Source organism: Centropristis striata, chromosome 17, assembly GCF_030273125.1.
Source record: "Centropristis striata isolate RG_2023a ecotype Rhode Island chromosome 17, C.striata_1.0, whole genome shotgun sequence".
NCBI classification, from domain to species: domain Eukaryota; kingdom Metazoa; phylum Chordata; class Actinopteri; order Perciformes; family Serranidae; genus Centropristis; species Centropristis striata.
In genome coordinates this window covers 18,160,222-18,175,944 of record NC_081533.1, presented here as the reverse complement: position 1 = coordinate 18,175,944, position 15,723 = coordinate 18,160,222, and the positions used below count along the sequence as shown (strand labels likewise).

Sequence of the window (15,723 nt, the reverse complement as noted above, 5' to 3'; positions counted from 1 at the left end):
TATGTCTCAGTGTCTAATAAAGGTGCTGGAGATCTCAAAGCTCAAAGCTCAAAGACAACAAAAGATGAAAAGTATAGATCCTTTTTGTTTGTTAAGTTAGTATCTTTGTGAGACTCTTCTATTATTTATCTTATTGTAGTTATTAAGAGATATATTGTTGAAGCTAGATTTTCTAACAGAAGAGTTCATATTTAGAACATTATTTCATATTATTTATTCATTTATTTGAAAAGAGTCTACGAGAGCTATTATTTTGTTACAAGTTTTTACAGATTTCATTTTATTTTATTACAGAAGTTTATTTGGACCATTGAAGCATAAAAAAGCATGTTCATCAACCTCCGAGAAGCCTGTCTGAATTTGTGTCTCGAGGCCGTGCCGATTGTCCTCTTTTTTGGAAATCAAAATATGGTCACCCTAATTTACAGGGATGATACTGTGTATGTTGAGGAAAGCTGAAAACCAAACAGTCAAACGTGGCTCCAAACAGTCGACTGTTTAACAATGCTGCATGTGCTGCCAGTGCTTCTTTTGTCATGTTAATTATGCAGATAAAAAAAACCTGGATCATTTCTCAAAGATATTGATATTTGATTTGAAGATGTTGGACCTTTTTTAATGCATTTTCACTGTCTTCCTCAAGTTGCTGTATTGGAGGCTAACCGTCTTGTTACATTTCTGTTTGATTTTCAAGGATCACATTTAATAAACTATCTCATCTCAAATTCCTATCTGCTTCATGGACAACCTTCACTACAAAGTGAATATTTCTGAATTAGAACACTATTCACTAAAATTGTCAGGAATCATGAAAGACTCACGATGAAAGATGAATGTAATGCACATGTGCTTTGAGGTTTGTTAGAATATAGTTCACTGAATAAATGTATTATACATTTTGTTCTGCCATTCTGAACATTTCTGTTATGAAACACAAGATGTGAAAAGCACCAGTCTGAGCTATTAGTGAGAAGTTCTCAACCTTTTTGGCTTACGGCTCTTTAAAACAAAAAGATGGCTACTTGACTTCCATTACGGCGCTGTGCTGCTCTGCAGAGTGGAGAACAGCTCTGCTAGTGTGAATTATCGTTATCAAAGCCTCATCTTTCACTCCTGTTTTCACATGTTTTATAGAAGAAAAGCCAACAATAATTACCAACAATAAAGATGCAAATGTTGTATAACACAGCAAACATTTATTGTCCCTGTGCATTAAAATCAGCTCCTTCTGAGGGGTTCATGTCTTTATAATAGCACCAACTGAGATGTTATAGCACTGACACATTAGAAAGCACCTGTTAACACAATAAAAACACTGCAGGGAACACCTTTGTATGCTGTAGATGCTCCAACTGTACAACCTAAACTAAATAAAAACATCGGACATCGGTGTGTGTGTGTGTGTGTGTGTGTGTGTGTGTGTGTGTGTGTGTGTGAATGTAAGTGTTTGGCTACTTTTACTACCAGGCTTTTCACCTTTTTTAAATTATTTCTTTTAACATTAATTAAAAGGTTTTACTGTAAGAAAACAGAAATCTGTCCTTATTGAACATGTAGCCATATGATGAGTATTTCTAAATATACTTCACTGTAATTTAACAGTCAAGACCATTAAACAATTGAATAATACTGTAAAAAAATATATAATGTCCCATTATATTAATATACAGATTTCAACTTCCATTTTATGGTTAATATTTGTAAAGTAAATAGATAGATAGATAAATAAATAAATAAATAAAAATGAGAAGAACCCTGTAAAATAATAAAGTCCATTTCTGGAAAATAACCTTTTTTCTAAATCTTTAAATAAATTTTACAGTGTATAACAGTGGATGTGAAGATGTGTAAGAAGAGAAACTGTTCAAGCTGAATCCAGCTTCTACACCTGCTTACACAGCACATATTCATTGTTCATTTTTCATTTATCCTTTATTTATTTTCTCGAGGAATCATTGAGGGCAACCCCTCATTTGCAATGATGTCGAGAGTAGAGAGAAAACACAAAACAGAGAACAGAGAAAACACAAAACAGAGAACAGACAAAACACAAAACAGTACAGACAAAACACATGCAGAAACATTAAAAACAGTTACAGTGAAAGGCAGAGTTATTGATTATCATAGTTTTGAACTGGCCCAGAGTTATAATTGTGTTGAGTTTGAGTGAATGTTGTAAGATGTTCCAGGTAGATGCAGCAGAAAAATTGAAAGCAGTTTTTCCAAATTCAGTGTTTGTCCGAGGAACACTGAGCATTAAGCATTAATCGCTAGAGCGTGTTGGATAATTACTATGTGACCATTTTAATAAAGAGCTGAGGTTTGGTGGCATGTCGCCTATCAATACTTTATAAATGCCTGATTTTCACCTGAAGATCCCAACAAGCCTCACATCTTCAACTTCCAACCTTCTCTCTCTGCTCTCACATAAACAGCTCCAACAATGAAATCCTGCCAACCATCTTAATGTTCACATATTTCTTTTCCATTTTACCTGATAAAGCCTGGTGACCTCTTTGCTTTGTGCTTATGAACAATGTTGAGCAGCTTACAGGGAACAATGCTTTATTGTGTGAGCAGCAGTGCTGACCTCCAGTGAGTTGAGGTTCAGTAAAAATGGAGATAAAAGAAAATCTGCCGATCAACTATTCGGTTCAATTTTAAAGAATTTAAATTGACTATGAGGGCTTTACAATCTGTACAGCATGACACTCTGTCCTTTGACCCTCAATTTGGATTAGAAAAAAAAGAGGTAAAAATAATAATAAAAAAAATAAATCAATTAATATGTTTTTTCATTGAAAAAAAAACACATACACACTCTGCCATTTGACCCTTAATCCAGAAAAGGAAAAAAGTCCCCCCCAAAAAAGGGAAATAAAAAAATAAAAATAATAATCAAATAATACCAAAAAATAATTTCGCCTCAGAGACCTTTTTTAAAAAAAAGGAAAATAAGAAAATAATAATAATAATAATAGTTAATACAAAAAATATACTAAACAAATTATAGTAATAATGAAATATGTTTTTTTTAAGTACTGAAAAGTAATCATAAATTCGCCTCAGAGGGCTTTACAGTCTGTGCAGCATTTCACGCTGTGTCCTTCAAACAGGAAAGGAAAGGGAAAGTAATTTGGAAAAAGGAAAGAAAAATAAAACTACTACTCATATTATTATTTTTTTTTTAAATAATACATATTCTGAGTCATAAAATTTGGAAATGTTGGAAATGTTTAGGGTTACAACACAAAAAATAACATTTTCTTATTTATAACTTGTAAAAGGAGATCATTTTCTCCCATCCAGTCTCATCATGTCTCTACAATATGAAATGAATGCTGTGCGGCGGGGGCGGGGCGGCAGTGGGGGAGTTTTCTGAGAACAACACATGGGGCATCATTAGGAGCCAGAGCGCACCATGCTGAAGGAGGGAGAGGACGGCTGGACAACTCCTGACAACCAGGAGACGCCTGACAGCTCTATGAAAGGCTCGGCACATTAGTTTTTATTGAAGTATGTCATGTTGAAATGCGGGATCAACAGGCTGCAAATAACCCGCAAAGACTCTTTTTATGCGCGTATCCATGAAGTCAGATTAGTAAATTGGCCGCGGAGCTGCGCGTTTTTTTTATTTTTATTTTATTTATTTTTTGATGGACTCCTCACTCATTAGAGGGCTGAATGTGAATTCATGCCGAGCTTCAGCCACTCCAGGGTAGACACAGAGCGCACACATGGATTCGTTTAACGCCAGCAGCGGGATGGAAGCGTACACGGTGATCCATCTGAACGCCTCCTGGAGCCTGGACAGTGGATATTCTCTGGCAGCGATAGCCAGCATCGCTGCTCTTGTAAGTTTCCTCATTCTCTTCACGGTTGTCGGGAATATTCTGGTGGTTATTGCGGTGTTAACGAGCAGGGCGCTGAAAGCCCCGCAGAACCTGTTCCTGGTGTCTCTGGCCACCGCGGACATCCTGGTCGCCACTTTGGTGATGCCGTTTTCTCTGGCGAATGAACTTATGGGCTACTGGTATTTTGGAAAAGTTTGGTGCGGTATTTATCTCGCTTTGGATGTGTTGTTCTGCACTTCGTCTATTGTTCATCTGTGCGCCATAAGCCTGGACCGCTACTGGTCCGTTACGCAGGCTGTCGAGTACAACCTGAAGCGGACTCCCAAGCGCGTCAAGTGCATCATCCTGATCGTTTGGCTGATTTCTGCTTTCATCTCCTCTCCGCCTCTCATATCTATAGACAGCAACACTGAGACCAGCCCTCAGCCTCAGTGCGAGCTCAATGATGACACTTGGTACATCCTCTCCTCCAGCACCGCGTCCTTCTTCGCCCCCTGCATCATCATGGTGCTGGTGTACATCAGGATATACCAGGTGGCCAAAACCAGAACCAGAACCATGTCGGGGAAAAATCACAGGCCAGATGGTGTTACACAGACTGAGAATGGGCTGAGCAAAGCCACCTCCCCTTACCATGGCGAGAGAGAGAACGGTCACTGTCAGTGCCCGCCTACGCCCAGCCAACGCACCGTCACCATCGGGCCACAGACGGAGGACGCCGACATGGAGGAGAGCTCCTCCTCAGAGGGCAAAGGTCACAAACCCCAGCAGGGGGGCTCCCAGAAAGCCAAGAGAGCCAGCCAAAAGAAAAACTGCCTCTCCAAACAGTCCACACGCATCTCCAGAGTCAGTAACAAATCCATGGACATCTTCGCCTCCAGGAGGAAACGCCGCCGGAGCTCTTTAGCCAGGAAAAAGGTCTCCCAGGCCAGGGAGAAGAGGTTCACCTTCGTCCTGGCTGTGGTCATGGGGGTGTTTGTTGTGTGCTGGTTCCCCTTTTTCTTCAGCTACAGCCTGTACGGTGTGTGCAGGGAGCCCTGTAAGATCCCCGACCCGCTCTTTAAATTCTTCTTCTGGATTGGCTACTGTAACAGCTCGCTCAACCCCGCCATCTACACCATCTTTAACAGGGACTTCAGACGCGCCTTCCAGAAGATCCTCTGCAAGTCTTGGAAAAAGTCCTTTTAGATCTGAAACAGAACTGCTGCACCAGTGTGACAATCTTTAAGGAATTATCAAAGTGAAAAAAGAAGCCCAGTTTTGTCTTGTTTGGTCTCATTGTCCTGTTGTAAATCAGTCATGGCAGAGCACCTACTGGGTCTCTACAGGCTTTAACACAGTGTTTCCATTGCAGGCTTCCTACAGGTTCTCACAGTCTGTTTACACCATTCTTTTCTTCCTACTGATGTGTGCTTTAATGCTTTATAGTGTATCATCATTGATCACGCTCCTTATACATCCACAAAAGATGCACACATGGCCAGATTTATCTGCTTGAGGGCCCTGGGGCAGAAATGGGCCCCTGGACCCCCCTTTACACCACATGGTTCCTCCCACTCACTCTGTGCAATGTGTACAATTTTTCTATCATTTTTGTGAGAGAACAAGAGTTGGCCACAGATTTGCTGTGTGGTAACATTCATTAAATATACACAAGCACAAAACTAAGATAATGGAGGTTTTATAACTTCATTTTGGCATTTGGTTTTTAAGACTGAAATGAAAAGTTTACATTTTGGGGAAAAAATAACTTTCTTACAATAAATCAGATGAGAAGATTAACAACAATTTCATGTTTGTGCCCTAAAGATGTGGCTGGAGCAAGTGGTCAGTTAGCCTAGCTTAGCATAACGACTGTAAATTGGTGAATAAAGCTAGCTAACGCTCTAAAAGGCAACACATCCCACAAGCAGTGTGTCAAAAGCTCAGCTTATATCTTGTTTGTTTCATCCATACAAAAACAGAAGCAGAAAAACAAAGTTTTGCTAGTGGAGACTAGAAGTAGTTGCTGCTCTTTTTAAACCATGAATGGTTGTTTTACTGCAGCTTTTCTCCAGATTAAACAATTCATTAACAAGCCTTAGAGGTTTCTGTAGGTGGATTTTGTGACCTTTGACCAGGCCCTGGTTAACAGCTTCCCTAGTTACAGTCTTTATGCTAAATTCAGATTAGCGACAGCTGGCTCCAGATTCATTATGGATAATAAAAAGGTCATACTATTCCTTTAAGATCAGGTGATACAGCAGAACCCATCTTAAAGCTGGGGTAAGCAGTTTTCTGTTACCAGCCCTACAAGTACTGTTAATTTAATCTGTACAGATTGTGATCTCAATACTGTCATATCGTGGCAGGTACATGAAGATTTTTTTTGCATACTTGTGGTCCTGAAAGTCCCATTGAGATGTCAGACTCTGGCAAGCTCTAGCTAGCTAAATGTTTCTCAATAAAATGTGTCAATATGGACAAAGTGATTTGGAGATGGAGAGAAAATGATGTTGCTTGTAGTATATATATATAAATAAACCTTCTGCTAACCGTAGGAGCTAATGAGCCATGAGGCTTTGCCTACAGTTAGCAGAAGGCTAACTGACCAGTCAGTTTTCTTTGCGGTGTAGACAGTTGCTGATTATGCTGGAATATTAACTTTTTCTTCAGGAGTTTCTGTCATTGAATCAGGCTTTCAACATCTGTAGGGACTAACACACATTTGGCAGCAACCAATAAGAATGCCATCTTTCTGAAATGACTGTGATTGGCCCAAATCACCCATCCTGGACTAGATCACCTAAAGCCTGAAAACAGAGTGAAGAAAAGAGCAGAAGTCTAGTTTTCTCCTTGATCACTTGAGTTACAATATGCAGATGGGTTATTATGGATTTTTTGCTAAATTATGACAGAAATGGTTACCCCAGCTTTAAGGTCACATGTCATGTCAGTGTTGTGCTTTAGTTTAGCATATTTGTGAAAAAGATTCAATTATTTCATGAAGAATTTAAGGCTTTGCTTAGTATTCAACAAGAAAAAGGGAATTACTGAAGAAAGAGTGAGAACGTATAAATTAATAAATGACCCTTCACATTTATTTTGCAATTTATTTTACAACTAATTTAAAGGGGTCTGACCCTCACGTAGGAACCCACCGACTCTATGGATCAAGTTTAACCATGTATTTTAGTTATTTTGTCTGTTTGCCATGACGTTGTAAGCTTTTACAGCTTTCGTTGAGTGTCTCTGCTGTAAAAACAGACTCTACAACAGTAAGAGGGAAAGAATAATAAATCCGCTGTGTTCTTCAAGTACCTGGGTGCTTTGAGTGTATCCATGCCACCAAAGCGTCTTGATGGTAATTCAGAACACAGCTGACAAACAGCAAAGCACAACAGCAGACTAAACCACTGCAGAGTCTTTGTTCTGATCTCTGACTAGACCTTAAAAGGTTTCTGATGGCACTGAGAAGGGCTGACGCTCCAGATTATAAGCTAATTTATTTTTATGAAGTTATTTGCACAGTGGCCAGAGTATTGGAACAAATGCATTTATTTTGCATTTATGTTTTTTTTAAAAACTACCTCTCTGTTTGTTTTTTGTTGTTTGTGTTCAGATTTACATTTTGCAAAGTGCAGTACACATCTTTCCTCTGCTTAAGCTGTCTGCTGTCGTGCAAAAATAAAAGATCAAGGAGTCTTTTGTGAACTTTTGGTGTGATGTTGCAATATGGAGCCTATTTAAAGGTCATTCGCATGTGAATCAAATACTTATGTCGCAGTTATTGAGTTATCTGTTTATTGTTTAAATGGAAAGAACGTTACAGGGGCAGAGACCTAACAGTGGTTTATGACTTTTCCTTTGCTTTTAAATACATTGTAGTGGTTTCTGTAATTAAATTAGAATATGAAATGTTAATTGAACCAATCAGCAGTTTACTTTTCGGCTAAAATAGTTTGATTTCACTGTGATGTGCAGTAGTTATCTGTCTCAATTTGGTGGGAAAATTAAACAATCAGGAGCAGATTGGTAACGACATAACTGCTGATTGTCTCCATCAGGGCATGTTTTCAGCCAAAACAATATTACATTTTCAGCAGTAATAGTTTGGATGGCATGATTGAGTGAAAGCAAAAAGAGAAGGGTTCAGTCCCTGTAATGGACGGTGGCCATGCCTGTTTCTGGGTGTTTTTGACCTTTCAGAACCACAGGTTTGATGTCGGCTCTGGCTCTGCTCTAATATTCCCCTGAGCCCTTGCGGGCAGGACTGAGGTGAAGCTGAACTCCCCACACCAAACTCGTGTTGTTTTCCTCCTACTTTTCTGCTGTGGCTGAGTGTGCACAGCCAAAAGCCATTAGTAACGTGTTACGAGTCCATCTGCTGTTGTTCCAACTGCTGTTTGCAGCCACCAGAGATTTATGTCCCAAAAAATGAAAGAACACAGTATCCTAGTCTGTTTAATTGTTAGAATGACAAGAAGAAACAGGTAGGTGTAAAGAGGCTGATGGAAAACAGCAGGCTAAATATCTCCCTGTCATCAGTCTGTGTATATTGTATTAACCAAACTGTCCCACCAGCTAAAACTTCGTTTCTCAAACTGTCAAAACAAAAAAGGTGTCACTTTATGTTCACAAATTTACACCAAAACCATATAAGGTCAAAGAAAGATGAATCAGATTCTCCAAATGTTTATAGGTTTGGTAAGGACAGAGCCTTCCTCACTGGGATATGTGGTCAGAAAACAAACACGTTCAATAGGTTTTGTGATCCATTGCAGTGACTCAACAATAACTTTTGCCAGGTGCTGAGATTTTATGGCTTTCAAAAACTCTTCAGCCTGCACTTTGTTCAAAAAGTCAGCACTTAGAGAGCAATTCATGAAAATGGAAGGTGGTTTATTTCTTAGCTGGCCTAAGATCAAGGTGAAGGTATCACAGCATTCTTTTTAGATTAAATAGTTACTCTAAAAACAAGGAAAGAGAAGGATTACTGAAACATGCCATCTGCAATGGTCTTTTCTCATTGTGAAACATCACAACCACTGCTTTAAACATCCTGCAAACATGAATAAACCTGATGAACGCATATTGATTGCCGTTGTAAAAACTTAAAACCCTTTGGGTAAAGTTAGGCACCAAACCCACTTGGTTAAAGTTGGTGGATTCGGCCAAAATACTAATTCTGGACCAAAATGTCAACAGTGGGATAAAAAGTCCTGGGCCTTCTACTTTTTCCGTCCCAACAACAACATGGCAGACCTACTGTATATGGTTATCGCCTCGACACTGGATGAAAAAAATCCTGTTGCAAACCAACCTATATTTTGAAAAATAGCTCTATAATATAATATAGTTTTCTAGATATGTTCCAGGCTGTGAATGTGTTTACTTCTGCCATAAAGTTGGGCGTTTTAACATGGGGGTCTGAAGCCTGATTTCCACCGGGCGCGTTACAGGCGCGGAACGTCAGCACCGCGGTCGCCGTTGCAAATAGGTACCAGTCTAATCAATGACAGCATTTCCACCGGGCACGCTGCGGAACGTTTCAGCAACGTCTCAGCAGCGGCTCTCCGCGAGCATTAGGTAGGCCTTCTATTTTCTCCGCGAGCCGCTGCTAAACCGCGTAAATCTCAACAGAGCAGATCGCAGCAGACAGGAAGTCCGACTCAGAATCAACGTAATACACTTCCGCCCCCTTTCAAAATAAAACACAATAGGCAGTTCATGCAGCCTAAAACTACTTCACATCAACATTATGTTATGACCGGGGCACCAGATCAGCAATCAATCAATCAATCAATCAATCAATCAATCAAAGGGTCTCAGAGGATCGGCGACACGGACGACAAGAGACTGATTGTTGAAGTGGAACATCATACAATCATTTATATAACATATTGTTTTTATAAGGATAGATGGTCAGATCAACAGATCTTTCACATCAGAGAAGCAAAGTAAGCTGTTGGTTGTTGTTGTTGTTGTTGTTTACTTTATACACACAGTTTATCCATAGACTGTATAAATAGAGTTTAGAGTTTATCACTGGATCTCGCGGTCTCCCATATGGTCAGGATTATCGCATGTTCTCGTTATCTCGCGTGTATATGGCTGGCTCGCTATGCTTCCGTTCCGCGGCCGTAACGCGCCCGGTGGAAATCCCCAGTCAGTCCCCTTCACATACAATTGGTCGTTTTCCTTCCAATTGACATCTTTCTTCTTTTAAAACATTAAACAGCTGTGAACTTGGCTGTGAACATAAAGACTATCTCTATGAATAGCAAATAAGGGTGTTGGAAAGCCTTTGAGTGAAAGCCTTGAGTGTTACAATAGCTCTTCTCAGACAGATGTCGCCACCCCCTCTGTCTGGAAAGTACACAAACACAACAAAAGCATGGTATATTTAAAGTTAAGGACAAGACTACAGGAATCCATTAAAGAGCTCCATTGGATGCATTATTAGACGCTCAACTTTCAGTAGAGAATGCATCCTCATATACATATTTTATAACAGATCAGGAGGTTTATTCTAAGTAATTAGAATGTTAAGTGTTTTTGAGAGTGTTTTCATATTCACTTTTTGGAAATGACGTCCTTCTTTGAGAGTAAACACTGCGCTGATGCTCTCCTCTTCTCAGTACACTTCACTCAAAAGCAGATGAGGTGCCTCATGTCATCATTAAACCTGGAAAAATGTTGTGGAAGATGAAAGGCCTCTGACTCCTGTGGCGAAGACGCTGCCACACCTGACTGCCTTCAATTTTCTGCCAGACATCAGACCCAGGCAGCGAGGAAATATGGGCTGGCTATCATGAGATTGCAACAGCAATCCCATCCCAAAAGAGCTATTTGGTGGCTGAGTCCTTCAAAAAATAAGAAAAGTTTAATCCAAATTTATGGGTTTAGCTTTTGAAGCACATCTTAAAGTTTCCCTCAGATTTGTCACTCTTTTAAGCACGAGTGCATAAAAACACAAATGCACACTTGGGTTTTCCTTCCAGTTGTGCAGCTGCATAAATAGTTTCTGAAATCAAAACTTGATCAGGAGATATTATAAAGTCTCAAAATAATCCACAGGGAAACATGTGGGAAAGAAGATCTACTTGGACAGGTTTTTACATTCATAAACTAATAAAACCATTTTAGAATATATTAAAAAACTAACCTTTCATCACATAAATAATTTAAAAAAATACATTTATATTATCAGCTGCTTAGCTTATTATTCAATATTTGATTAGTATTTGATATAATGTGGTTGAGTTTGCTGAACCAGCATCAAAATATTATGATCCATAAAATTTACATATCACTGCGTGATGGATGATCCAATCTGTTGACTTCAGCCAATCATACATCAGGGTGTAGCTTTCACACATCATGATGGAGAGCACCTCATTCGCCGTTCACCAACTCAACAGCTGAGCTCACAATTCTCAGCAGAAAGCCGGCTGGTCGCCCTGCCGTCCAGCTCTGATACGAGAATGTATAAATTACTTAACTGAAACCCGACTGAACACCTGTTCCACATTTTCTCCTCAATTTAACTTTCAGAACTTTTTAAATAAGAGCTGGAGTCAAAACGATATTTTTTTCTGTCTTTTTCCTTCGTATTCACAATGCTCTTTATGTACTGTGTTCATTACAGAGCTGGTTATTGTACAGAGATCTTGTCTTGCCCTGTATTAAATAACAGACACGTACATTTGACCGAACCATTAACAAGAAACTAAAAGCCGGAAAACGTGATTCTACTGTGAATAGAAACATTCCATGATTACCAACCAATAAGGGTGGTGAAAGCCTATATTTTAACCCATGAAATGACCAAAACTACAGGTTACTTAGATAATCCCGGTTCTCTGAGTAGCCTGAGTGAGATGTCTCACTATGGGAACATAAGAGGGAGCATTTTGAAAAAGAATGCTAAGAAAGAACCAACATGTTATTCTGGCTATCAATACTTCCACCAAGAAGACCAGGGTTCATGTCCTGTGTGAAACCAAAAGTCAACATTGACATACACTCACCGGCCACTTTATCAGGTGACGTGTGTACCTAATAAAGTGGCTGTGTGGTCTTCTGCTGCTGTAGCCCATCTGCTTCGAGGATGGTCATCTGCATACCTTGGTTGTAACGACTGAGTGGTAATTTCTATCATCTTGAACCAGTCTGGCCATTCTCCTCTGACCTCTGGCATCAACAAGGCCTCTTTGCCTAGAGAACTGCCGCTCAATGGATATTTCTCTTTTTCGGATGATTCTCTGTAAAACTTAGAGATGGTTGTGTGTGAAAATCCCAGTAGATCAGCAGTTTCTGAAATATTAATACACCAACAACCATGCCACGTTCAAAAATCACCATTCTTTCCCATTTTGATGCTCACTTTGAGGTTGCTCCACTTCGAGGCAGAGCATTGTGCAGGTTTGAAGAAGATTTCTGAAGGGAAACACACAGAGGGTAGGATGGATGTGGAGGGAAGGCCGGCAGCATGCAGGGTGGATCAGCATAATGGAGCATATGGCCACAGAACAGACAGGAGTGTTGGTAGGTGATGTCCAGCTTCAGAGTCCACGGTGATACTGGAGAGGCAGAAAAACAAACACACAGGATAAGATTACAGGGAGAAAAAACACGAGGAAGAAAATTACACAAAGTTTCTCTAACAAGCTAGAGAATAATTTGGGCAGAGAGCGAACAAATACCACATGGGATGAAAACCAAGTGGTGGAAGACCAGGACTCTTAGTGTGGCTGATGATGGCATGGTGAGACAGGAGTGGACTCTGAAGTGGAGGGAAATCACAGAAGCCACACCATGTCTACATGCATGCATGGGTTGCATGCTGCTTTTCCTAAACCTAACCAAGTAGGTTCTGTTGAGTTCACATGAACTAAATGTATGAAACCGTGATGAAAATCTGATTCCTCTTTGAAACTAAATTGAGAATACAGTTTTGTTGTATGGCATTGTGATTTTTGGGAGAGAGGGTTGAAGTATAACACTTTGTCCATGAACATACTGGGATAAGAGTGAAATAGTGCATTTTTTTAGCCGTGGTGGAGTGATACAATTTTTTTGTGGAAGCAAAATGCAGTAATATAGCTTAATTAAACAGTCACATAGGCCATTTTTCTGCACTGAGAATGTTAACTTTTAATACTTTATTTGATCACAATTGCTGATGCACTGATGTTAAAGTAGCATTTTTCTGTTGTAGCTGGGTGAGCTAATTTGAACTACATATAAACTGTTGGGTAGTTGCAATAATCTACTCAAATATATAGACTAGAAAGTGACATATTATCAAAAGAAAAGTGTTCAAATGACAATGTTTCAATGACTTGCTAAACTGTGAAGTTGAAGCTGTAAGCGCTCTAACTACCTCACCTAACAGAAGGTTATTTATCTCTATACTCTGGGTGCACTGTTTTCATTATGTTGTGTTCATAAGGAACAACAGCGAGACACAGAGGAACAGGCGGACCCTTAAACAGCCCCATAAGTCACTTTTATTGTTTTGTTTGCTCCAGTAAGCTCATCCAGCCTCGGGGAAGACACAAAGACAAACAGCATGGCTGAGGTTGACTCTTCTGCAACACCAAGTCTAATGCAAAACCAGTTACAGCTGTTCAAATCCAATCATATATAATGAGTCATTTTCAGCAATGTGGTGAGGCCTTTTCGTCAAATCGAATTCACAATTATAATTATAGCCTGGAAGTCAAAGCCTGAGGCACAGTGTGAATTTGGTGATAATTACTTGTGCAGGGCGTGAGAGGGCTGAAAACAAGATGTCATTTATTATCTCATAATGCCACCATTTCATGTGCCAAAGTAATCGCTTTTACTCTGGAGAACAACTGTGAATGCTGTGAATATTAAGTAAATATTAAGTGTGTGTCCTGTTTGTGTTGTGAAACTAGTTATTATTTAGAGACCTTTAGCCCAAAAGCAACTAATCAACAAACATTCAAAACCCATTGCAATATGTTCTACTTTTTACAACATCCCTATACGCTATTATATATTAAATACATCCATAGCTAGCCAATGAGTGTGTGCTTACAGGTTTGTTTGATTTTTAAAAAATATTTTTGCACTGAAACTGTCAATGGATCACATATTTTGCTCCTACTCCCCATAAGCTATTTTACAAGCACGTCATTACATTTATCATTGTTGACCCCGAGAAGTAATTATAGTTCTTAGAATGGGAACAAAGGTGGAAGTCCTTCGGTGACATAGTATAAAGAGCGACAAAGTCTGTGTCAGGAAGAAGTTCTGTACTGTTTGTGACACCAGAAGTCAACGTTGACCTAATCTAACTAATGTTCATAAATTAACTTATGCAACATTCTTTCATAAACCTAACCAAGTAGTTTTGTTGAATAATTAGGTTTTAAGATGAGGAGGTGTTGATCTTTTGCCACCGGTAGGGTATTTGCTACAAGACCAAAACAATGAGCTTAAAGAAACTACAGAGCTGCTTACAGGTGAGAAGAACTCAGAGAGAACAAAAGGTAACTGTGTTAAACAAGAAAGGACAGAACAAAGTTCTGAGATGAAAACACAGACAACAACCCAATACAAGTTCACTGTTTTTTAAATGTACACAGTGCCACGGATACTCATTGCTACGCCTCTATCCTGATTGACAGCTCAAGGTAGCCACGCCTTAAAGCATACCTTGCTTTATCATCTTTTTTACTCTAAATGGGAACATAATTTACAAAATGGACATCATGCTGTATTGAATAAGACTTGAGACAAGCGATTGGAACCATAAACTCATCAGGAAATGTTTACTGAAGTTGTAAATCAAATTAGAAGTAGGGTCAATTTCTGATAGACTTCTATACAATAAACTTCTTTTTACAAGCAGTCAAGTTGTTCCCTGCTGGATCGAGGTTTTCCCTTGCTTTGATAGATAAAAAACAGCCTAAACCAGCTTTTCCATTCAAAGCATGATAAGATCCTGTGTGGTTTGTTAAAATCTTGTCGGGGTGAAAAGCTGCACTGAAACTTTAGATTTGAGTAATGTGCAAAGAAAATTCTATTGCGGGCTTACAGTAGGGTTTATGTAAATAATGTTGTATTATTAAGGTAGGACAGAGGATGGATGTCATCACCTCCACCTGTTCTGCTGCTGCAGTATAGAAAGTCCTGCACAGCCTCACCATCAAATCAAACATCCTGTATCTGCCTAAGGTCTGGTGATCCTCTGTATCTGTTGAGAAGTGACTCCTGCACAGTGTTGCCTCCAGCAGCATTAGAATGTGTGTCACATGAAGGATTTTACATGAGTTTCCCCACCCGGAGCACACCCTCTCTCTTTAAATGTGATGAAATGAGCACTGGACTCTTAAACAGATCCTGTGAAGATAAGAGCCGTGTGAGGATAACATGCCCCGACTGCTCTACAGAAGTAGTCAGGCAATATATAAATGGCACATGGGGAATTTTTACATGAATGCAAAGTTATAACAACCTTCACGTGGCTCAAATCTTTAACACTTTAACTTGAACGGGTAATAAAGAGTCTAAAAGGAAAATAAATATTGGTAAACATGAAGCTCCACAGGATCCATTAAGTTTGCAGCAAAACAAAACTTGATGATAAATAATTAGTTAGTTATAAATCACTAACTAAAATTCAACCAGCATCCATTAACAATGGACTACAAAGTCAGATAATAAAGACTTTATTGTCCGCTGAGCTAAGTTTTAAGGGAGGCAGATCCCTTAAAAGATCCACTGGGGATAATTTAGGATGAGTAACATCGTGTTTGTTTCGATTTACTGACAAATAATTCCACTTTTAAATGGCTATATCTATCTGCTACAATTTGTACAGGAATGTCTGAGGAGATTTTCAAGCATCCGT

At 39.3% G+C, this 15,723-nt stretch overlaps 1 protein-coding gene across 1 annotated transcript; it reads left to right on the top strand.

Annotated features, from left to right (window-relative positions):
- The first annotated feature begins 3,441 nt into the window (after window positions 1-3,441).
- Window positions 3,442-6,325, top strand: LOC131989803 (alpha-2 adrenergic receptor). The gene has a single exon (XM_059355134.1). It carries the CDS (start codon window positions 3,738-3,740, stop codon window positions 5,040-5,042), a length of 1,305 nt encoding a protein of 434 aa, XP_059211117.1. The 5' UTR covers window positions 3,442-3,737; the 3' UTR covers window positions 5,043-6,325.
- Window positions 6,326-15,723: the final 9,398 nt, after the last annotated feature.

Bases quoted from the DNA above. Each gene is read 5' to 3' on its own strand.
- LOC131989803 (XM_059355134.1), top strand. From the start codon at position 3,738: ATGGATTCGTTTAACGCCAGCAGCGGGATGGAAGCGTACACGGTGATC.